This window comes from Pocillopora damicornis, chromosome 10 (genome assembly GCF_964200805.1).
Source record: "Pocillopora damicornis chromosome 10, jaPocDami1.2, whole genome shotgun sequence".
In the NCBI taxonomy this organism is placed as follows: domain Eukaryota; kingdom Metazoa; phylum Cnidaria; class Anthozoa; order Scleractinia; family Pocilloporidae; genus Pocillopora; species Pocillopora damicornis.
The window spans coordinates 20506057-20524620 of NC_142679.1; the positions used below are offsets into that span (position 1 = coordinate 20506057).

The following is an 18564-nucleotide window of genomic DNA, read 5'->3' on the forward strand; positions in this document are numbered from 1 at the left end:
TAGGATCAAGTTGTCTCACAATGGGTCGCGGCGTCTTAAAAGCTTATAACCTTTATGTTTTAAACAACTAGACACCTCTAAGCAAATAACCTTTGCCTGCGAAAAGTCTTAAGTTTTCCTGTTCTCTACTTTCATTTCCCTTTAAAATTCTCTAGGAACTGAATTTTGAGTCACAATGGTCGTTACTTATGTTTTCCTATTTAAATTTTACACGTAAATGGGCGCAAGATTAGCCAAGATTGACTCATTTGCGCATGCCTTAAGTAGAATGGGGGATGGAAAAGGGCGCGTATCGTGTTGGAAAATGGGGACATGAAGGGCATAAGATGCTGTCTGTATACACAGCATTCATTGTGGGTAGCTATTGTTGGATCACTTGGCCAGGTTCTAACGTATGGCAATGTGATGATACTTTGGAGAATATTGCTGCATCTGGTGACTTCTGGAGAATTTATGTCCGTTGATAACTTTGCTGTCACTTCTGCGTTCTAGAACATTTTCTATTTACTTTTGAGACGCTAGCATTCAGTACTACGATATAAGAAGTTGCTGCATGTCAAATAGTAAATTATCTTTCACGCTAGCATTCAGTGCTACGATATAAGAAGTTACTGCATGTCAAATAGTAAATTATCTTTTAAAATATTGTCGATTGGAGGAAGACTTCATTACGTTAATTCAGGCGCAAGTTCTTAAAGTTGGCAATGTTCTGCGGGTACTGACATTGGACATTGCAATGTTCTCCTTGTACTGAAGGTTGTAACTTGTAAATCTTTTGGGTAACTTTATTCAATATCTTGATGTACTACATTGTATCAGCAAATTAATTTGACCTTAAAGCGCAAAGTCTCTTGTAGAGAGTAGTTCCGCTTTCGAGTTTTGTCACCCAACCAAATGAAGAAGAGAACGTATGAATGTTATCAACTCTTGAAGAATTGAAAAAGAACCCAAACTGAGAAGTAATGCTGTAGATTGTTTCAAAACTTAAACAAAGAGCACTGGAAAAAAATCCGTAAATAATGAGAAAATAATGATTTGTTATCATCAACAGTATTCAAAGCACATCAGGTTGATGAGGCCGTGGAAATCAGTGAGAATATCTTAAATAGATTCAGTTCCAATTGCATGACACAAAGCGAGGTTAAAAATCCCAGCTGATTAAAATAACGAAAATACAATTTTCCCGAATGTTTTCAAATTTTATTCATATCAACATTGAATTAATTGTCATTGAAGCTGAAAAGTGATTGGGATAAGGCAATATTTCCTTTTTTACAGCTCTGAAAAAGTTTGAGGATCTAAGGATCAAAGGAATGAGGTTTGAACGACTGTGAACGTAACTGCAGATTAATACATGAAGATAAGAGTGAATCACACTCATCTTCATGGAATGACGTTTGAAAAGAAACCAAAAGAAATTCAAATTTTTAGGTTATGATGAGATATGGAAAAGGAAATGTATTCTATTATCACTAAGAGCAGGCGTTGGGAGTTATATTCATAGCCCCCTCGCCTGGCTAGTCGATGATAGTAAGAAAACAAAAATTTCTATGAAATTGTTGTTAGGGTTTAAGAAAAAACACAACACTGACAATAATGCACAATAATATTTTAAAAAATATTCCTGGTGGGTGATTGAATCTCCTTCGTTTGCGCCAAGTGGGTAATAATTAAATCGATAAGAAAGTAATCTTTTTAAAGTTTTTTCGGTTGCTTTCAGTTTCACTGTAATTAACTTTGAGCTTATTTTCCCCTTGGGATGTAACCTATAAAACTATAATGCGGTAGGTCAATTATTAGGAAGCTTTGTTTATTTTATAAGTTGTGCGAAAAGCAACTAAAAAACAATACAAGGTTGCGGAAGGAATTCAAAAGGCAGATTTCATACTAAAAATATAAAGAGCTTTGATTAAGTTACGACAAGAGTTCAAGGGAAGCCTTTATCAGTCAATGGCTAATACGGGTCCGAGTCAGTTGGCCTTTACAATTCTTATCATCTCCTGCCTGATTTTATCTGTGATGGCAAACTCTGACTTATGCGGACGTGTCTTCGAAACCCAAGTTGGTAAGTAAAAAAAAGAAAACCCGTAGAAAATAAATTCTTTTTCTTTCGATTTGCATTTGTAAGACAATCATAAACAGAACAGAAGCGATATTCACCAGTTCTTAAAAGATTTTCATGTACTCATAAGTCCTAGATCATATTCTTGTTGGTAATGTCATGGAAAAGAGTGTTGTTAAAAACGAATTTGAATGCCAGGAGAAATGTATAGATTATGAAAGCCGCTGTAAATCGTGTAACGTTTACCTGGAAGAAAACGATGTTATTTGTGAGCTGAACAACAAAACTCGACTGATGAAAGCAGGTGATTTTAAAAAGAGGAAAGGATCTACTTACTACGGTTTGGTGCAGGTAAGTTCAGTCGTTTGCATGAATTACTTTAAATTACGTTTTCTTAGTTAATACTTAAATTCATTAATCGGCGATCTTCGCAACTCCCGTTTCACGAGGTCGAGTTTTCACCCTTTGACTACTGGAAATACATACATTTTTGTTTGTTTGTTTGTTTGTTTTTTTTTAATTTTTTCAACAAAGTTCTAAAGGCAAATGCGATTCCTTCTTCTTTAGTGCCTACCTTGTCTTCGACATTTATTTCGTGCGAGGAAATGAATTGACAAATTATTTTTGCAGTTAAAACAATGACACTGGTTAGATAGAATTTGTTCTATATACTTTCCGTGCTTATTGATTTAACAGTGGTGCCTACTGGAACTTAATTCCTGTCGTTGCAAAGTGCACAAAGAGTTAAGTTTGAACAAAGTTCACTTAAGTTCATTATCTCACTGCTTCCACTGATCTTCTAAATTTTGGAAAGAGTTTCTCAGTAGTTTATGATGGGCAAGTAAATCAAAAAATGCAATTCAATTGAAACTTAGAGATGAAAATACTAAAGTTCGTGAGAAATGTGCAAAATTTCCTCTTTTAATAATTTAGTTGCTTTGAACTTGAAGGAGAAAAGAAACGGAATTAAATAATAGAAATCTGCAACCATAGCTGCAATATTTGATTAGTACAATACAAAAGTGTCATCAAAATGCATGAAAACTTCGAAAAACTTGGAAAACATTTGTAAAACTTTTTACCAAACATTTGAAGACGTTTCGAAGTTGCTTCACGTTATTATGTCAAATTTTAAATGGTGTCACGCGAACAATTACAATTGACCGATGTAATATTTTCCAGATCCTGTCCAACGCAGATTTCCTGTATTGGTGTTTCTCACGATGAAAAAGCAACGAGAAACTCCGTGAATTGTCATCCAGGACATAAAGGGAAAGGCTGCCTAACACGTGAGAAACATTCTATGTTTTCAACTTTCATCAAGCCATTACCATGCACTTTTCCATTGTACCTGCGAGCGACAAAAACAACAACAACAACAACAAAAAGCAAAACAAAGACAGAATCACAAACACGGGTGTGTCATGATTCACATCTCATTCAGTACAGCTATACCAAGAAGACATTTACGTTTGACTGCATGAGTAAATGGCCCTGAATATCTCACATCCTCCATATCTGATTTATTCTGCTGACCAAGAACAGCCATCCGCGACCAAGATGGTCCATATAGATAAAAACATAGCCCAACTATTCGTCAAAGCGAAATGATGTGGCAGCTACCAGAGACTTATATTACAATCAGCCTGGTTATTCCCGTAAGGACATTCGAAATTATTTGGCAATTGACTCTGAACCATGACACTAAAAAGTGAAAAACATTTAAATTCGCAGCTGTACCTGTCTGGTCTTCCCGTCATCCTGCTCTGTCCTGCAAGGACATTTTGGAAGCTGGAGACTCTAAAGGAGACGGGGAGTACTGGATCGACCCTGAGAAGAATGTAAGTTCGTTAAAAGTGTTCTGTGACATGACAACTGATGAAGGTAAACACTTTAAACAACTCGTTACTGCAATTTTGGCCGTGTATAGAACAGCAAAGTTGCAGAGGAAAACCTTTGTGCTGTTTGAGCATGAGAAGAAGGAAAAAGAAAACAAACTGAAAAATGATTAAATACAGAAAAAAATATTCAAAGAATGCTACAAACAAACGGGGACAAACGAAAACATCTGTTTTAGGGGAGGAGTTTGAGGTGAGGCTCACATTTCAAGTAAAAGTTCCAAACGGGTTGGAGCCAAACCAGCAGCATTTTTAAAGACTCTTTCAGAGTAGTACTAGTTGAAATACAGCGAAAAACTCCAGCTTGTGGTCAAAGCAGGGTTTCAATTTGGAGCCACTGAGGTCATAACAAGCGAAGAAAACCATTATACTATCTTTTCTTCTTTAAATTAATAAGGCGGGTGGGTGGAGGGAGAGACAATACGCAAAGGCATAACTAGAAGAAGCCCATTATTTTATTGTAAGAAAAATATAGGTTCATTGAAGAGCTGTTTTCAGTCTCCCAAGAAATGCGATTCACGTTTTCTTTTTTAATTTTTTGCAGGAGGCTGGCTCCTAATCTATAACGTTATTGCTGGGGGAACTGTACCCCCAACCAATTTGAATATTGAAAAGACATATGAAGGAGTCGGTGGCTACAGCAGCAATAGAATGGTTCTCTCTCCTGACGGTATGCGAGAGCTGAGATCCCGTATATCTTTCAATCAGCTGAGATTCCACTGCCATAAAGAACAACATGGACGAACTTTCCACATCAAAATAGCCACTAACGCCTCTGGTGAAGCCGTAGTCGGGTTTTTTGGCGGTGATACCGACGTTTTCCCCAAAGCCTGTGGTTCATTTGAGAAACTTAAAGGAGACAACTCAGTCCTTGCAAGTAGATGCGTAGAATGGGGCAAGGAAAACGGCGCGTATCGTGTTGGAAAATGGGGACATGAAGGGCATAGGGAGCTGTATGGATACTCAGCATTCATTGTGGGTAGCTATCATTGGATCACTTGGCCAGGTTCTAACACATGGCAATGTGATGATAATTTTAAGAAAGATGTTGCATCTGGTGACTTCTGGAGAATTTATGTCCGATGATAACTTTATTGTTACTTCTGCATTCGTTACTACGATGTGAGGAGTTTAGAAACTTGCTGCATAGTAAAGAGTATATTATCTTGCAAAATTATAGTCCAATAGAAATAGACTTGGTTACATTCATTCAGGCGCAAGGTCTTAAAGTTGGACATTGCAATGTTCTGCAGGTACTGAAGGCTGTAACTTGTAAATCTTTTGGGTATCTTTATTCAATATCTTGATGTACTCCATTGTATCAGCAAGTTCATTTGGCATTAAAGTACAAATCTCCGCTGTAGAGAGTCGCTCCGCTATGGAGTTTTGTCATCCAATCAAATTTAGAAGAGAAAGTATGAATATTATCAACTCTTGGAGAGTTGAAAAAGAACCTAACGTCAGAGGTAATGCTGTAGATTGATACATAAACTTAAACACAGAGCATTTGAAATGAGACCCGTAAATAATGAAAAAGTAATAATTTGTTATCATCAGCAGTATTCAGAGCACATCAGGCTGATGAGACCGTGGATACCAGTGAGAATATTTGAAAATAGATTCTGTTCCAATTGCATGACACAAAGCAAGGTAAAAAATTCCAGCCGTACAATTTTCCCGAATGTTTTCAAATTTTATTCATATTAACATTGAATTAATTATCATTGAAACTGAATAGTGATCGCGATGAGGAAAAATTTCCTTTTTACAGCTTTGACAACATCTGAGGATCTAAGGATCAACGGAATGAGGTTTGAATGATTGCGAATGTAACTGCGGATTAATAAATAAAGAGTAATCACACTCGTCTTCATGGAATGACGTTTGAATGGAAACTAAAAGAAATTCGAGTTTTTTTAGGGTATGGTGAAATATGGAAAAGGAAATGTATTTTATTATCACTAAGAGCAGGTGTTGGGAGTTATTTTCATAGCTCCCACGCCTGGTTAGTCTTGACGATGATAGTAAGAAAACAAAAATTGCTATAAAATTGTTATGAGGGTTTAAGAAAAAACACAACACTGACAATTATGCACAAAAATGTTTTAAAAAAATATTCATGGTGGGAGATTGAATCTCTTTTGTTTGCGTTAAGTGGGTGATGATTAAATCGATAAGAAACACATTTTTTTTAAAGTCTTTTTTCGGTTGCTTTCAGTTTCATTGAAATTAACTTTGAGCTTATTTGCCCCTTGGAATTTAAACTATAAAACTATAAAACTATAATTATTAGGAAGCTTTGTTTATTTTATCAATTGTGAGAAAACCAACTTAAAACAATACAAGGTTGCGGAAAGAATTCAAAAAGCAGAGTTAATACACAAAATATAATTTCTTTCGGTTCAACCACCGCCCCTCTGTACAAAACATTGAAATCTCTCTTTTGTAAAAGCTGCCGTTGAAAGAGTTTTGATTCAGTTACTACAAGAGTTCAAGGGAAGCCTTTATCAGTCAATGGCTAATACGGGTCCGATTCAGTTGGCCTTTACAATCCTTATCATCTCCTCACTGATTTTATCTGTGATGGCAAACTCTAACTTATGCGGACGTGTCTTCGAAACACAAGTTGGTAAGAAAAAAAGAAAACCCGTAGAAACTATTACTTCTTTTTCTTTCGATTTGCATTTGTCAGACAATCATGAATAGTGCAGTAACGATATTTTGCAGTTCTTAAAAGATTTTCATGTACTCATAATTCCTAGATCATATTTTTGTTGGTAATGTCATGGAAAAGGGTATTGTTAAAAACGAATTTGAATGCCAGGAGAAATGTATTGAGAAGGAAAGCCGCTGTAAATCGTGTAACGTTTACCTGGAAGAGAACAATGTTATTTGTGAGCTAAACAACAAAACTCGACTGATGAATGTAGGTGATATTAAAAAGAGGAGAGGATCTACTTACTACGGTTTGGTGCAGGTAAGTTCAGTTGTTTGCGTGAATTCCTTTAAATTACATTTTCTTGGTTAATACTTAAAGATCTTAACAACTCCCGTTTCACGAAGTCGCGTTTTCACTCTTTGGTTACTGAAACTACATATATTTTTGTATTTTTAGCTCTTTCAACAAAGTTCGAATAGCAAAATATGATGGGAAATATATATTTTTGTTTGTTTGTTTGTTTTTTTTTTAACTTTTTCAACAAAGTTCGAATGACAAAATACGATTTCTTCGGGTTTAGTGCTTACCTTGTCATCGATATTTATTTCGAGCGAGGAAATGAATCGACGAATTATTTTTGCAGTTAAACAATGAAACTGTTTGGATGGAATTTCTTCTATATACTTTCCGTGCTTATCGATTTATCAGTGGTGCTTATTGGAACTTAATTCCTGTCGTTGAAAAGTCCACTAAGAGTTAAGTTTAAACAAAGTTTATTGAAGTCAGTTCTCTGTCTCATTGCTTCCATCTATCTTCTGACTTTTAGAAAGAGTTTCTCAGTTATTTATGATCGGCAAGTTTACCAAAAAATACAATTCAATTGAAAATGAAATTGAAATTGAAATTTCCTTTTCAAATTATTTAGTTGCTTTGAACTTGAAGGAGAAATGAATCAGAATTAACTATTAGAAATCTGCAACCATGACTGCAATAGCTCGTGGTCAAAGCAGGGTTTTTAATCTGGAGCCACTGAGGTCATAACAAGCGAACAAAACCATTCTACCATCTCGTCTTCTTTAGATAGATAAGGCCGGTAGGTGGAGGGAGACCGTGCCTTTGCGCCGTGGCGCAAAGACATACCTAGAAGTAGCCCATTTTTTACTGTGAAAACAACAGTGAGTCGTAGAAAAGCTGTTTCCGGTCTCCGAAGAAACGCGGTTCACATTTTTTTTAAATATTTGGCAGGAGGCTGTCTCCTAATCTATAACGTTATTGCTGGAGGAACTGTGCCCCCCACCAATTTGAATATTGAAGAGACATATGCAGGAGTCAGTCGCTACAGCAGCAACAGAATGGTTCTCTCTCCTGACGGTATGCGAGAGCTGAGATCCCCCATGTCTTTCACTCAGCTGAGATTCCACTGCCGTAAACGGCAACATGGACGAACGTTTCATGTCAAAACGGCCGCAAACAGCTCTGGTGAAGCTGCAGTCGGGTTTTTCGGCGGTGATACCGACGTTTTTCCCAAAGCCTGTGGCTCATTTGAGAAACTTAAGGGAGACAACTCAGTCCTTGCAAGCAAATGCGTTGAATGGGGGAAGGAAAACGGCGTGTTTCATGTTGGAAAATGGGGACATGAAGGGAATAAGGAGCTGTATATGTACTCAGCATTCATTGCAAATTACCGTCATTGGGCCACGTGGCCAGGCCATGGCAGATGGGAATGTGATGACAGTCGGAACGATTTGACGCGCGGCGACTTTTGGAAGATTTATGTCCGTTAATTAATGCAACGCTTTGCGACTCTTTAGTGGAAACCCCGTAACTGGCGTTGAAGGAGCAAACGAACATACTTTAAGATTAGAGCATCTTGAACTGTTAGCTTAAGATTTTTGCGCCCGTCGAAAATCCGTTCTTTATCCATAATTGGTGACCTTCTCAAATCTAATGTACAAGTCATCTTCTGATGAACGAGTTAATTTTAAAGATCTTTGAATCAACTCATCATCTTAACAACTTGACAAAACAAAAATTTAATGTAATATCTTAGTAACAGCGTATCTAAAGTCATTATTGTTGTATTCTCAGAAACCGTCGGGCCTCTCTTGGAAATTGGTATTTTCTGCATATCTTAGACATTATTTCTCAACTTTTCTGTGTTATTATGGATAGGAATCGAAGAATCGCAATTCACACCTGAAGCACTCAAGTTTTCAAGGGCATGTACTTTATATGCAGCCCGCACTCTTTGTTGGTTTTGCTGTTATAACAATAAATCGGCCTACTATAACACGTTTTGTATCAATCATTGACCAATCAGGGATGAGATGTTTTTTTGCGAATATAATTTATAACATAGTGCGCGTGCTTTCCCTCTCTAAGTCCTATTGAGCCGCTAGGAACAAAATCTTTATTTACGCACGCCCGTGCGTAAATAAGATGACGTGAGCAATTTTTTTTTACCTGGCTTCAGAGTTTCCGCCCTGTGAAGCTGCAGTACAGTTTTCCTTCTCTTTGAAATATGGAAGAAACCACCGAAGAACTGCCTAATTTTTCTATCGGCAGTGACCTTTTAGGTCCTGATCCAACAAGCAACAAAAAAAAGCCGAAAAAAACTCGCAAGTTACACGTTTCGCAAATTTGTCTTGATAACCTCTGGTTTTTGACTTTTAAAACATTTTTTAGTGACACTTGAGTTCATTTGGCTTTCATTTTCTCCATTTTCCCCGTAAATTTTGAGCTTTTCAATTGTTATCAGTTAACTGGATCAAAAGTTCTCGCTCAAACCAAAGTATAAATGTGGCATGTTTTTGACCAGCCAATAGAGACATTTGTTTTTATTTTTTAATTTTTGTGCGTTGTGTAAATTTTGCACTCTATCACAATAAAAGGGTTCTTCGCGCAGATTCTTGTTGTCGCTCTGTTATAAAAGAATTTGCTCATGCTTTTAGCTATGCGTATATCGAGTTATGGATAAACTTGGGAAGTTTGGAAGGTCGCTCTAACATTTCCTCTAATCAGGAAGGCAGCTTTCAGATCTTCCCACTTGTCACAAGTTCGGTCAATCTTGCTGCATTTTTCATCGGGAAGTGTTTAGCTCTTTGTTTCGTAATTGTTTGCCGAAAAAGGGCACGTCTTCGTGAGCCACAACTTGGCTGGATTCCATGCCACCGGGCAGGAGACATTAAGTTTCTTAATTTTTAAATTAATTAAAAACGAACTTTAAATTGATGGGTTCCCACTCCAAAAGCCAATTAAAATTGATGTTATAGGTAAGGTCCACTTTGCGATTGACAGCTGTTCGCTCGTTAGCCAATCAAATACTTTGGACCATTTGAACCAGTAAGGTAGTCTCTCTCGCAGCCGTTTTTTGGATGTCACGCAACGTTCGTTGTTTTGGGGGAACGTTGCGTGACATCCAAAAAACGGCTGCGAGGGAGACTACCATTAGGGTTGCTTTCGAAAGGTTGTAAAAATTTTGAGAAGTTCGCTAACTCTTTCAAAAAAGAAAAAGGAAAAAACATAATAGCTCGCAATTTTATTTTATGAAAAATAAAACCCTTAGGAGATAAAATAAGCCCTCAAAAGCAATTAAAGGATTAAGACTTAACTGAAAAAGAGCTTTGAGTTATAAATGATAGTTATATTTAATTAAAATTGTCATCCAATGAGGAGGGGCCCTAGCTACTTGTGCAGGAAAACAAATTAAGACGAATTAAAGTGCCTATGACCCGAAATTTGTTTTTACATTTTCTGGCTGTTAACTGTATTTTAAATAGATTCGTGTCGTAGGCGCTTTAAGGGAGACAGATATAAATGCAGATTATGTGAAGATTTCGAAAAGTGTGCTAACTCCTTCAAAATAGAAAAATGAAAAACAACAAAATTGCAATTTCATTTTTTGAAAAAAGATAAACTGCTTTTTTAAAAAGAGGGAAAATAAGGCCTCAAAAGCAATTAAAGACTAAACTTAACTGAAAAAGAGCTTTGAATTATAAATGATGTTTACATCTAATTAAAATTGTTATCCAATAAGGAGAGGCCCTACTCAGCAATAAAGCAATAAATAAAAAGGAATCTTGAATTATAGATAATAAATAATTCAATTGTGAGTCAATGAAGCTCTGCTGACGTACAGAGGAAGGCAAATATAAGAAAGCTGATACGCAACAAGAAAACTAAGGAGCTCCATCTCGACAAGATAAAACGGCCAATTTTTAGGATGGCTGTTTTATGGCTGATCCAGTCTACGATTGTTACTCTTATGGACTTCTGGTCACATGATCGACTACGCCCTTTAGCCTCCGATGTTCGAAAATTGTAACTAACGACTCCCACCACTAGTTCTAAACGTGTAGCTCCAGTTTTTCTGTATCAAAGCATTGACTTTATAAAGTGTATGCGGAATCGGCTCGGAATGGTTCCCGAATCGTTACAACTGGCAGGTGCAACTGGTGTTCATTGACTAGTGCCAGTCCTCCCCTAGCTTAGTTTTCGTCAGGACGAGACGCTTATGACTTCTTTTCATTCTGACTGTTTTCACAAGAAGAATATCATTGGCCACTGTTTGGACCTAGAAAAGGAGAACGGTTTGCTTTCAGTCCAGTGGGCCTTTCGATTCGAAGGATTACTTGATAGAATAGGGCGTGGTTGATCACGTGATGTAGTTTAAACAAATTTGAAACATAAAATTGGAAATTTTTTATGATTGGTGTTAAATTGTAAGTCATGAGATAGCTTGAAAATATTTTACATTAGACCACCCCCCTTTTAAATTTCTGAAAAAACTTTAAATCTACTCGAGGATGGACAAGATTCTCCCTTTGTGGGCGTGGCTGTGGGTCCTTTTCTCTCCACAGACTTTATTAATTTATGACAACTTATTACATTTCCTATTACACTTTTCCTTTTGCTGGCTTTTGCCTCTCTTCTCTTGTAAAAAGCTACCAGGATAATTTTGACGATACACTTTACAAACCCCGTCAGTCCTCACTCTTAAAAGAGTGTCTCTAAAAAAGTCTTTAGACGACACACGTAACGCCAAACAGAGCCATCAATTTCATTTTACCTCAAGAAAGACATTCTCGACATCGCTGACTGTTTCGGAGATTAATCTCTGCATATTCTGGTCAGCCTAACAACTACTCTGTGCTAATTTTACAGCCACACGTGGCCACAACGCCTTCAATAATTTCCATATTGGGCTGCTTGCGCTTACCAGTCATAGATGCTACATCTAGTTCTAAGGCTCCACAGATGTTCTGCAGCGTTTGTATCGAAAATTTCGCCAGCGTAGACTGATCTACGGTCTCAGAGATGTTGTATGTTTTGTACATGATGGGATGCTGAAGAGCTAACGCTTTCGTTACTTCGTTGGACATTTCTTCGATTGCCTTCTCTGTTATCAGCTCATTCCTTTCTAGCTCTTCTTCCTCACTGGATTGATCCACGCCATACGTTAAGGTCATAACAAGCGAACAAAACCATTCTACCATCTTCTCTTCTTTAAATAGATAAGGCCGGTGGGTAGAGAAGGAGACAATACCTTTACCCCGTGGCGCAAAGGCATAAATAGAAGTAGCCCATTTTTTATTGTAAGAACAAGAGAGGGTCAAAGAAGAGCTGTTTCCGGTCCCCTAAGAAATTCGATTCACATTTTCCTTTTTAATTTCTGGTAGGAGGCTGGCTCCTAATTTATAACGTTATTGCAGGAGGAACTGTGCTCCCGACCAGCTTGACCATTGAAAAGACATATGCAGGAGTCAGTCGCTACAGCAGCAACAGAATGGTTCTCTCTCCTGGCGGTATGCGAGAGCTGAGATCCCGCATATCTTTCACTCAGCTGAGATTCCACTGCCGTAAACAACAACATGGACGAACGTTTCATGTAAAACGGCCGCGAACAGCTCTGGTGAAGCTGTAGTTGGGTTTTCGGCAGTGATACCGGCGTTTTTCCTAAAGCCTGTGGTTCATTTGAAAAACTCAAGGGAGATAACTCAGTCCTTGCAAGTAGATGCGCAGTATGGGGGAGGGAAAACGGCGCGTATCATGTTGGAAAATGGGGACATGAAGGGCATAAGGAGCTGTATATGTACTCAGCATTCATTAACGATCACCATCATTGGGTCACGTGGCCAGGGCATGACAGTCGTAAAGATTTGACACGCGGCGACTTTTGGAAGATTTATGTCCGTTAATTAGTGCAACGCTTTGCGACTCTTTAGTGGAAACCCCTTAACTGGCATTGAAGGAGGAAACGAAGATACGTTAAGATTAGAGCATCTTGAACTTTTAACTTAAGATTTTTGCCCCTGTCGAAAATCCGTTCTTTATCCGTAATTGGTGACCTCCTCAAATCTAATGTACACGTCAGCTTCTGATAAACAAGTTCATTTAAAGATCTTTGAATCAACTCATCATCTTAACATCTTGGCAAAACTTTAATGTAATATCTTAGTAACAGCGTATCTAAAGGCACTGTTGTTATATTCTCAGAAACCGTTGGGCCTCTCTCGGGAACTTGTATTTTTTGCATGTCTTAGACTTTATTTCTCAACTTTTATGTGTTATTATGGACGGGAAGAATCGCGATATATACCTGAGGCACGTCACTCAAGTTTTCAGGGACGTGTTCTTTATATGCAGCCCGCACTCTTTGTTGGTTTTGCTGTTATAACAATAAGTCGGCATGCTAGAACACATTTTGTATCGATCATTGACCAATCAGGGATGAGATGTTTTGTTGTGAATATAATTTATAACATAGCGCGCGTGCTTTCCCTCTCTAAGTCCTATTGAGCCGCTGTGAACAAAATCTTTCTTTACGCACGCCCGTGCGTAAATAAGATGACGTGAGCATTTTTTTACCTGGCTTCAGAGTTTCCGCCCTGTTAAGCTGCAGTGCAGTTTTCCTTCTCTTTGAAATATGGAAGATAAACGGCTGGCTGTTTTATGGCTAATCCAGTCTACGATTGCTACTCTTAACATCATTTTGGGAATCCTGTTTGTCCTGGCAAACAAAGACTTTTGTGGAAGCATTGTTGAAACTCGAGTCGGTGAGTAAATACTCCAAAAACAACAACAACAAAAAAAGAGTAAAAACTGATTCTTGTACTCTCTTTCCATAGCTAGTAGTTACTAGAAAGAACGTTTTTTTGCCTTTCAGATCATACCTTGGTAGGTCATGTTATCCAGACCACTGTTGTTGTGGACGAGTTTGAATGCCAGTTAAAATGTATGGGAAATAACAGCTGTAAATCGATCAATGTTCATCCCGGTGACAGCAACGGAAAACGTAGCTGTGAGTTGAATAACAAAACACGGCAGATGAAGCCAGGTCATTTTAAAAAGCAGAAAGGATCTACATACTATGGCTCTGTTCAGGTAGGTTCTAGGTTGAGCAGATTTGTTGATAACTTTTCTATCTTAGTCACTCAATGCCAAGAACAATGTTTCGGAACTACTGCCGTATAGAATCAGCTGTTACTGGGTTATAAGCAGGTGTTCACTTCGTAAACGGAACACCAGGCACTTAAAAGTCTCGGGCAAACGTTTCTCCAAGCTATCTTCATCTTTTGGCCAAAAGGTTTCTTTTCTGCTTGTATAGCGTGTTCTGAGTGTTGAAATTAGTGTAAGGGCAACGTCAGGTTTCCTTTTTGAAAACGGATATTAAGCGTCTGAATACTGATGACGAGAAAACAAGCTTTGTTTGCTCTGAACAACGATCGATGGCAGCACAGGAAGAAAAAAGTTTACTTTTCTGTTTTACTAATCAGGCCTCCTGTACGGATGTTTCCCGCGAGCGAAAACAAACAACTAAAAGCGGTCAGTGTCATCCAGGATACAAAGGAAAACATTGTGAAACACGTAAGTGGTGAGACTGTTCTAGAGAAGTTCTACTTTACACGTTGCCAAACAAAACACATGATTATTAAGTGCTATGAGGATAGTGTAAATTTTCAATTGGGGACTCTTTTTAAAACGCATTTCTGAAGATAAATGCGGACAGTCATGTTTAAGTTTGCGTGTAGCTTTTTCTCCTATTCATAACATCTTAACCGGTGTGTGAAGATCAATAAACCCATTAAGATTAAAGCTCATTTCCTTTTCAGCTACCAGAGGCTTATATTTCAGCCTGGTCATTCCTGTAAGGACATCCGGGACTCAGGTTACTTTCAAAAAGACGGAGAGTACTGGATCGACCCAGAGAAAAATGGAAATTCTTTAAAAGTATTTTGTGACATGACAACTGATGGAGGTAAACATTGTAAATAACTCGTTTCTGTAATTTTGGCTGTGCTTAGAAGAGCAAGGCTGCAAAGCTGTTTGAACATGAGTAAAAAAATTGCTGCAAAATAATCAAATACAGAAAAAACATTCCAAGAATGCTACGGACAAAAAAAAAACATCTGTTTTAGGGGAGGAGTTGAAGGTGTGGCCCGCATTTCAAGTGAAAGTACGAAAAGGCTAAAGCCAAACCAGAAGGATTGTTTAGGACTCTTTTAAAGCTGTAAGAGCTGAAATACAGAGAAAAGCTCCAGCTTGAGGTTAAGCAGGGTTTCAATCTGGAGCCACTGAGGTTATAACAAGCAAAAAAAAAACAAAACCACGTTACCATCTTGTCTTCTTTAAATGGATAAAGCCGGTAGGTAGAGGGAGAGACCATCCTTTTGCGCCGTGGCGCAAAGGCATAACTAGAAGTCCCCCATTTTTTATTGTAAGAACAACGAACTTGTTTCTGGTCTCCCAAGAAGTGCGATTCACATTTTCTTTTATAATTTTTGGCAGGAGGCTGGCTCCTAATCTATAACGTTATTGCTGGGGGAACTGTGCCCCCCACCAATTTGAATATTGAAAACACATATGCAGGAGTCAGTCGTTACAGCAGCAACAAAATGGTTCTCTCTCCTGACGGTATGAGAGAGTTGAGATCCCGCATATCTTTCACTCAGCTGAGATTCCACTGCCATAAACAGCAACATGGACGAACGTTTCATGTTAAAACGGCAGCGAATAGCTCTGGTGAGGCTGTAGTCAGGTTCTTTGCCGGTGATACCGACGTTTTTCCCAAAGCCTGTGGCTCATTTGAGAAACTCAAGGGAGACAACTCAGTCCTTGCAAGTAGATGCGCAGAATGGGGGAAGGAAAACGGCGCTTATCATGTTGGAAAATGGGGACATGAAGGGCAGAAGGAGCTATATATACACGCAGCATTCATTAAGAGTTACAATCATTGGAACACGTGGCCAGGCCATGACAGATGAGAATGTGATGACATGGCGAAAGATTTGTCGCGCGGTGACTTTTGGAAGATTTATGTCCGTTAGTTTATGCAACGCTTTGCGACTCTTTAGTGGGACCTCCCGTAACTAGCCTTGAAGGAGCCACTGAAGTAAGGTTAGAGCATCTTGAACGTTTAGCTTAAGAATTTTGCGCCTGTCGAAATCCGTCCTTTATTCATAAGTGGTAACCTCCTCATGTTTAATAAACAAGTCATCTTCTGATAAAGATACGACTCCTGATAAGATAATTCAATCTTTTTTTTTTATTATAAATAGATATATTCTTACATGTCTTATAGAAAATGTTGCTGTTCATCGCGGTTTTTCAGATAAACTGACGTCAAGAAGTACACAAAGAAGTATTGAAAAAGCAAGAAACGTTAGGTAGACATGAGTGGAAAGGAGCTGGAATTTAGAGTACTTAGTGCAGTTGCTATTTTCCAAAGTTACTTTAAACTCGACAGATTGTAGTGCTGTGTATGATTCTCTTTTAGCCTTGTCATCATGAAACCAATAGTTCAGTTTATTCATAGTTACCTCCACCAGGAGGGATGTGCTTATCTCGTTGTTATTTATTTTCAACTTTGTTTAATTTGTTTGTTAATTTTTTGCTCTGAAAGCGGATCCTTAGACTTGGGAATAAACACGAAACTTAGCTGACAGTTTTACTCATGCATTATTATTAAGGAATTGAAAGTAAGGGCATAAATCAACAATAATGAACTATTTTGAGGACTTCCCCACATGCTGACGTATGGTGAGATTTGGATCTGTTAAAAGGAAATTTTTTCGCACAATTATCCCCTTTCTCCCCTCTCCATCGTTTTGACCGTCGCTCACCCCGTTGGTGCGATTTATTTCTCGCACCAGCTTTTCGACTCTGTGAAAATTAAAGACGGCGGCCGCAGTGATTACATCATTGCACACGTAATGTAACATGATCTAAGAAAGAGATCACTACAGTTGAGTTACACCCAACACGAAATGCGTGCCTTCCTTAGCCTTAACCCGAACATCAAATTACTACAGCAGCTATGATTTTCACCTAGAGGTCACTGAGCACTCGTTCCCAATATTAGGCCTGCTCTGTAGGCTAGAAAATTAGAGAAACTTTTTCTTTTCTTTTTTTCATTTACAAATATTGTTTTTATTAAGTTGCCAAGAAATCTCCCATTGCATAACCTGCTTATTCGAGATTGATAATTGATAGTAGCTAAATAACTAAGGCATCACAAAAATTAAAAGACATAAATTTTGCAACATGTAACAAATTTTAGTGGGCAAATATGATCACATTAGGGGATTATTTCCATTTCCAGGACACCCAGGTTTGTAATTTCTCCTCAATTAAGGAAGATATTTCTTGGTAGCGTGGGTGTCTATCAACTATTGTTCTGCTGCTTTATTTTTGGGAGATCCACACAATATAATGCACCTAAAAGCTTCGGTTATATTATCCTATCAGTCTGCACAAAAAAAGAGGCAAAATGTGTATTTGTTTCGGTCTTCAGCAGGTGAAATAAATCAAGAGATCAATAGAGAGCTGAGGATTAGTAACAATATACGCGCTCAAAGTTAGAGCAGGTTTCAATTGAGCGACGAAAGTGACCCCGGATTGCTTTTCATCTGGAAACTCATGCCGCTATCTCAACGAATTAAATATAAAGCTAAACCCAATGCCACTCGCGTTTTCCCGCGCTTCTAGTAAGCTGACTATTTTTTATTTTGAGGTCCCATTGGATAATTATGATGTTAACCCTTTAACACCCATAAGTAACTGAGACAGAATCTCTCCATACAATATCAATGCAATATCAACCAGACAAGTGATGAGAATAAAGAAAACTATCAATTTCGGGACAATTAGTCGATCCAATACTAAATTCTCTGAACTAACATATAGGAATTGTACGGTTGACAGTAAGGAGAATTACAAATTTGGTCTGGGAGTTAAAGAGTTAACCTTTCTTGTTCTGATCGGTAGTTTTGATTATTTTGATTTTAGTTTTTCGAAATTGGATTGAAAACTGTTCTATGCGAAGTTTAGGTATTTTAGCGAGTAGAAATATAAATAGCATAACTAATAGTGTGCGATCGATATTCGTTTGCTTTTGTGATCATAATTCATGTTTTAAATAAGAAATGTAGCGTGTTGTAAAAAGGAGCACGTTTACTTTCACCAATACAGCGGTCAAACTTCTGCGCATGTGCAGACGTTGTAATAGCCCATGGTGTTCTTTCACGCTGCCAGGACCAAGTTGTCTCACAATGAGTCATAGTGTCCTAAAAGCTCATAACTTTCATGAGTTTAAAACAACCAGACACCCGTGAGCAAATAACCTCTGCATACGAAAAGTCCTAAGTTTTCCTGTTCTCTATTTTCATTTCCCTTTACAGTTTCTTGAGTCACAATGGTCGTTACTTATGTTTTCCTATTTAAATTTTACACGAGAAATGGGCGAACGGTCAGCCAAGATTGACTCATTTGTGCAAGCCTTTAGTGTGGCCGCTGAATTGCATTCGCCGGCTGGTGTTCTCGACAGGCTGCGAAGATTCATCTCCAAGACTAGTAGGTTGAGGGTATACACGACTGTGGAATACAAACCAACCATAAGTAACAGGGACACCAACGCCAATATCAACAGCGAATAGGCTTTTGACATT

The 18564-nt window shown here is 38.0% G+C and overlaps 1 protein-coding gene and 3 pseudogenes across 3 annotated transcripts; all 4 read left to right on the forward strand.

Moving 5' to 3' along the window:
* The first annotated feature begins 1919 nt into the window (after positions 1–1919).
* LOC113664591 (fibrinogen-like protein A) lies at positions 1920–5046 on the forward strand. The gene is made up of 5 exons (XM_089185338.1): positions 1920–2065; positions 2199–2413; positions 3261–3351; positions 3797–3946; positions 4505–5046. Exons 1-5 carry the CDS (start codon positions 1951–1953, stop codon positions 5044–5046), a joined length of 1113 nt encoding a protein of 370 aa, XP_089041464.1. The 5' UTR covers positions 1920–1950.
* Positions 5047–6474: 1428 nt separating this feature from the next.
* Positions 6475–8910, forward strand: LOC149039329 (uncharacterized; annotated as a pseudogene). Its single transcript, XR_016180561.1, has 3 exons — positions 6475–6589; positions 6723–7012; positions 7717–8910. The product of XR_016180561.1 is annotated as an uncharacterized LOC149039329 (transcript).
* A 2126-nt stretch (positions 8911–11036) lies between these two features.
* On the forward strand, positions 11037–12816 carry LOC113664628 (uncharacterized; annotated as a pseudogene).
* A 728-nt stretch (positions 12817–13544) lies between these two features.
* On the forward strand, positions 13545–16081 carry LOC149039330 (uncharacterized; annotated as a pseudogene). Its single transcript, XR_016180648.1, has 5 exons — positions 13545–13674; positions 13785–14002; positions 14395–14485; positions 14731–14876; positions 15407–16081. The product of XR_016180648.1 is annotated as an uncharacterized LOC149039330 (transcript).
* The last annotated feature ends 2483 nt before the right edge of the window (positions 16082–18564 follow it).

Bases quoted from the DNA above. Each gene is read 5' to 3' on its own strand.
- LOC113664591 (XM_089185338.1), top strand. From the start codon at position 1,951: ATGGCTAATACGGGTCCGAGTCAGTTGGCCTTTACAATTCTTATCATC. The intron at 2,414-3,260 runs GTAAGTTCAGTC...TGTCCAACGCAG, and splicing joins CTTACTACGGTTTGGTGCAG to ATTTCCTGTATTGGTGTTTC. The intron at 3,352-3,796 runs GTGAGAAACATT...TTAAATTCGCAG, and splicing joins AGGGAAAGGCTGCCTAACAC to CTGTACCTGTCTGGTCTTCC.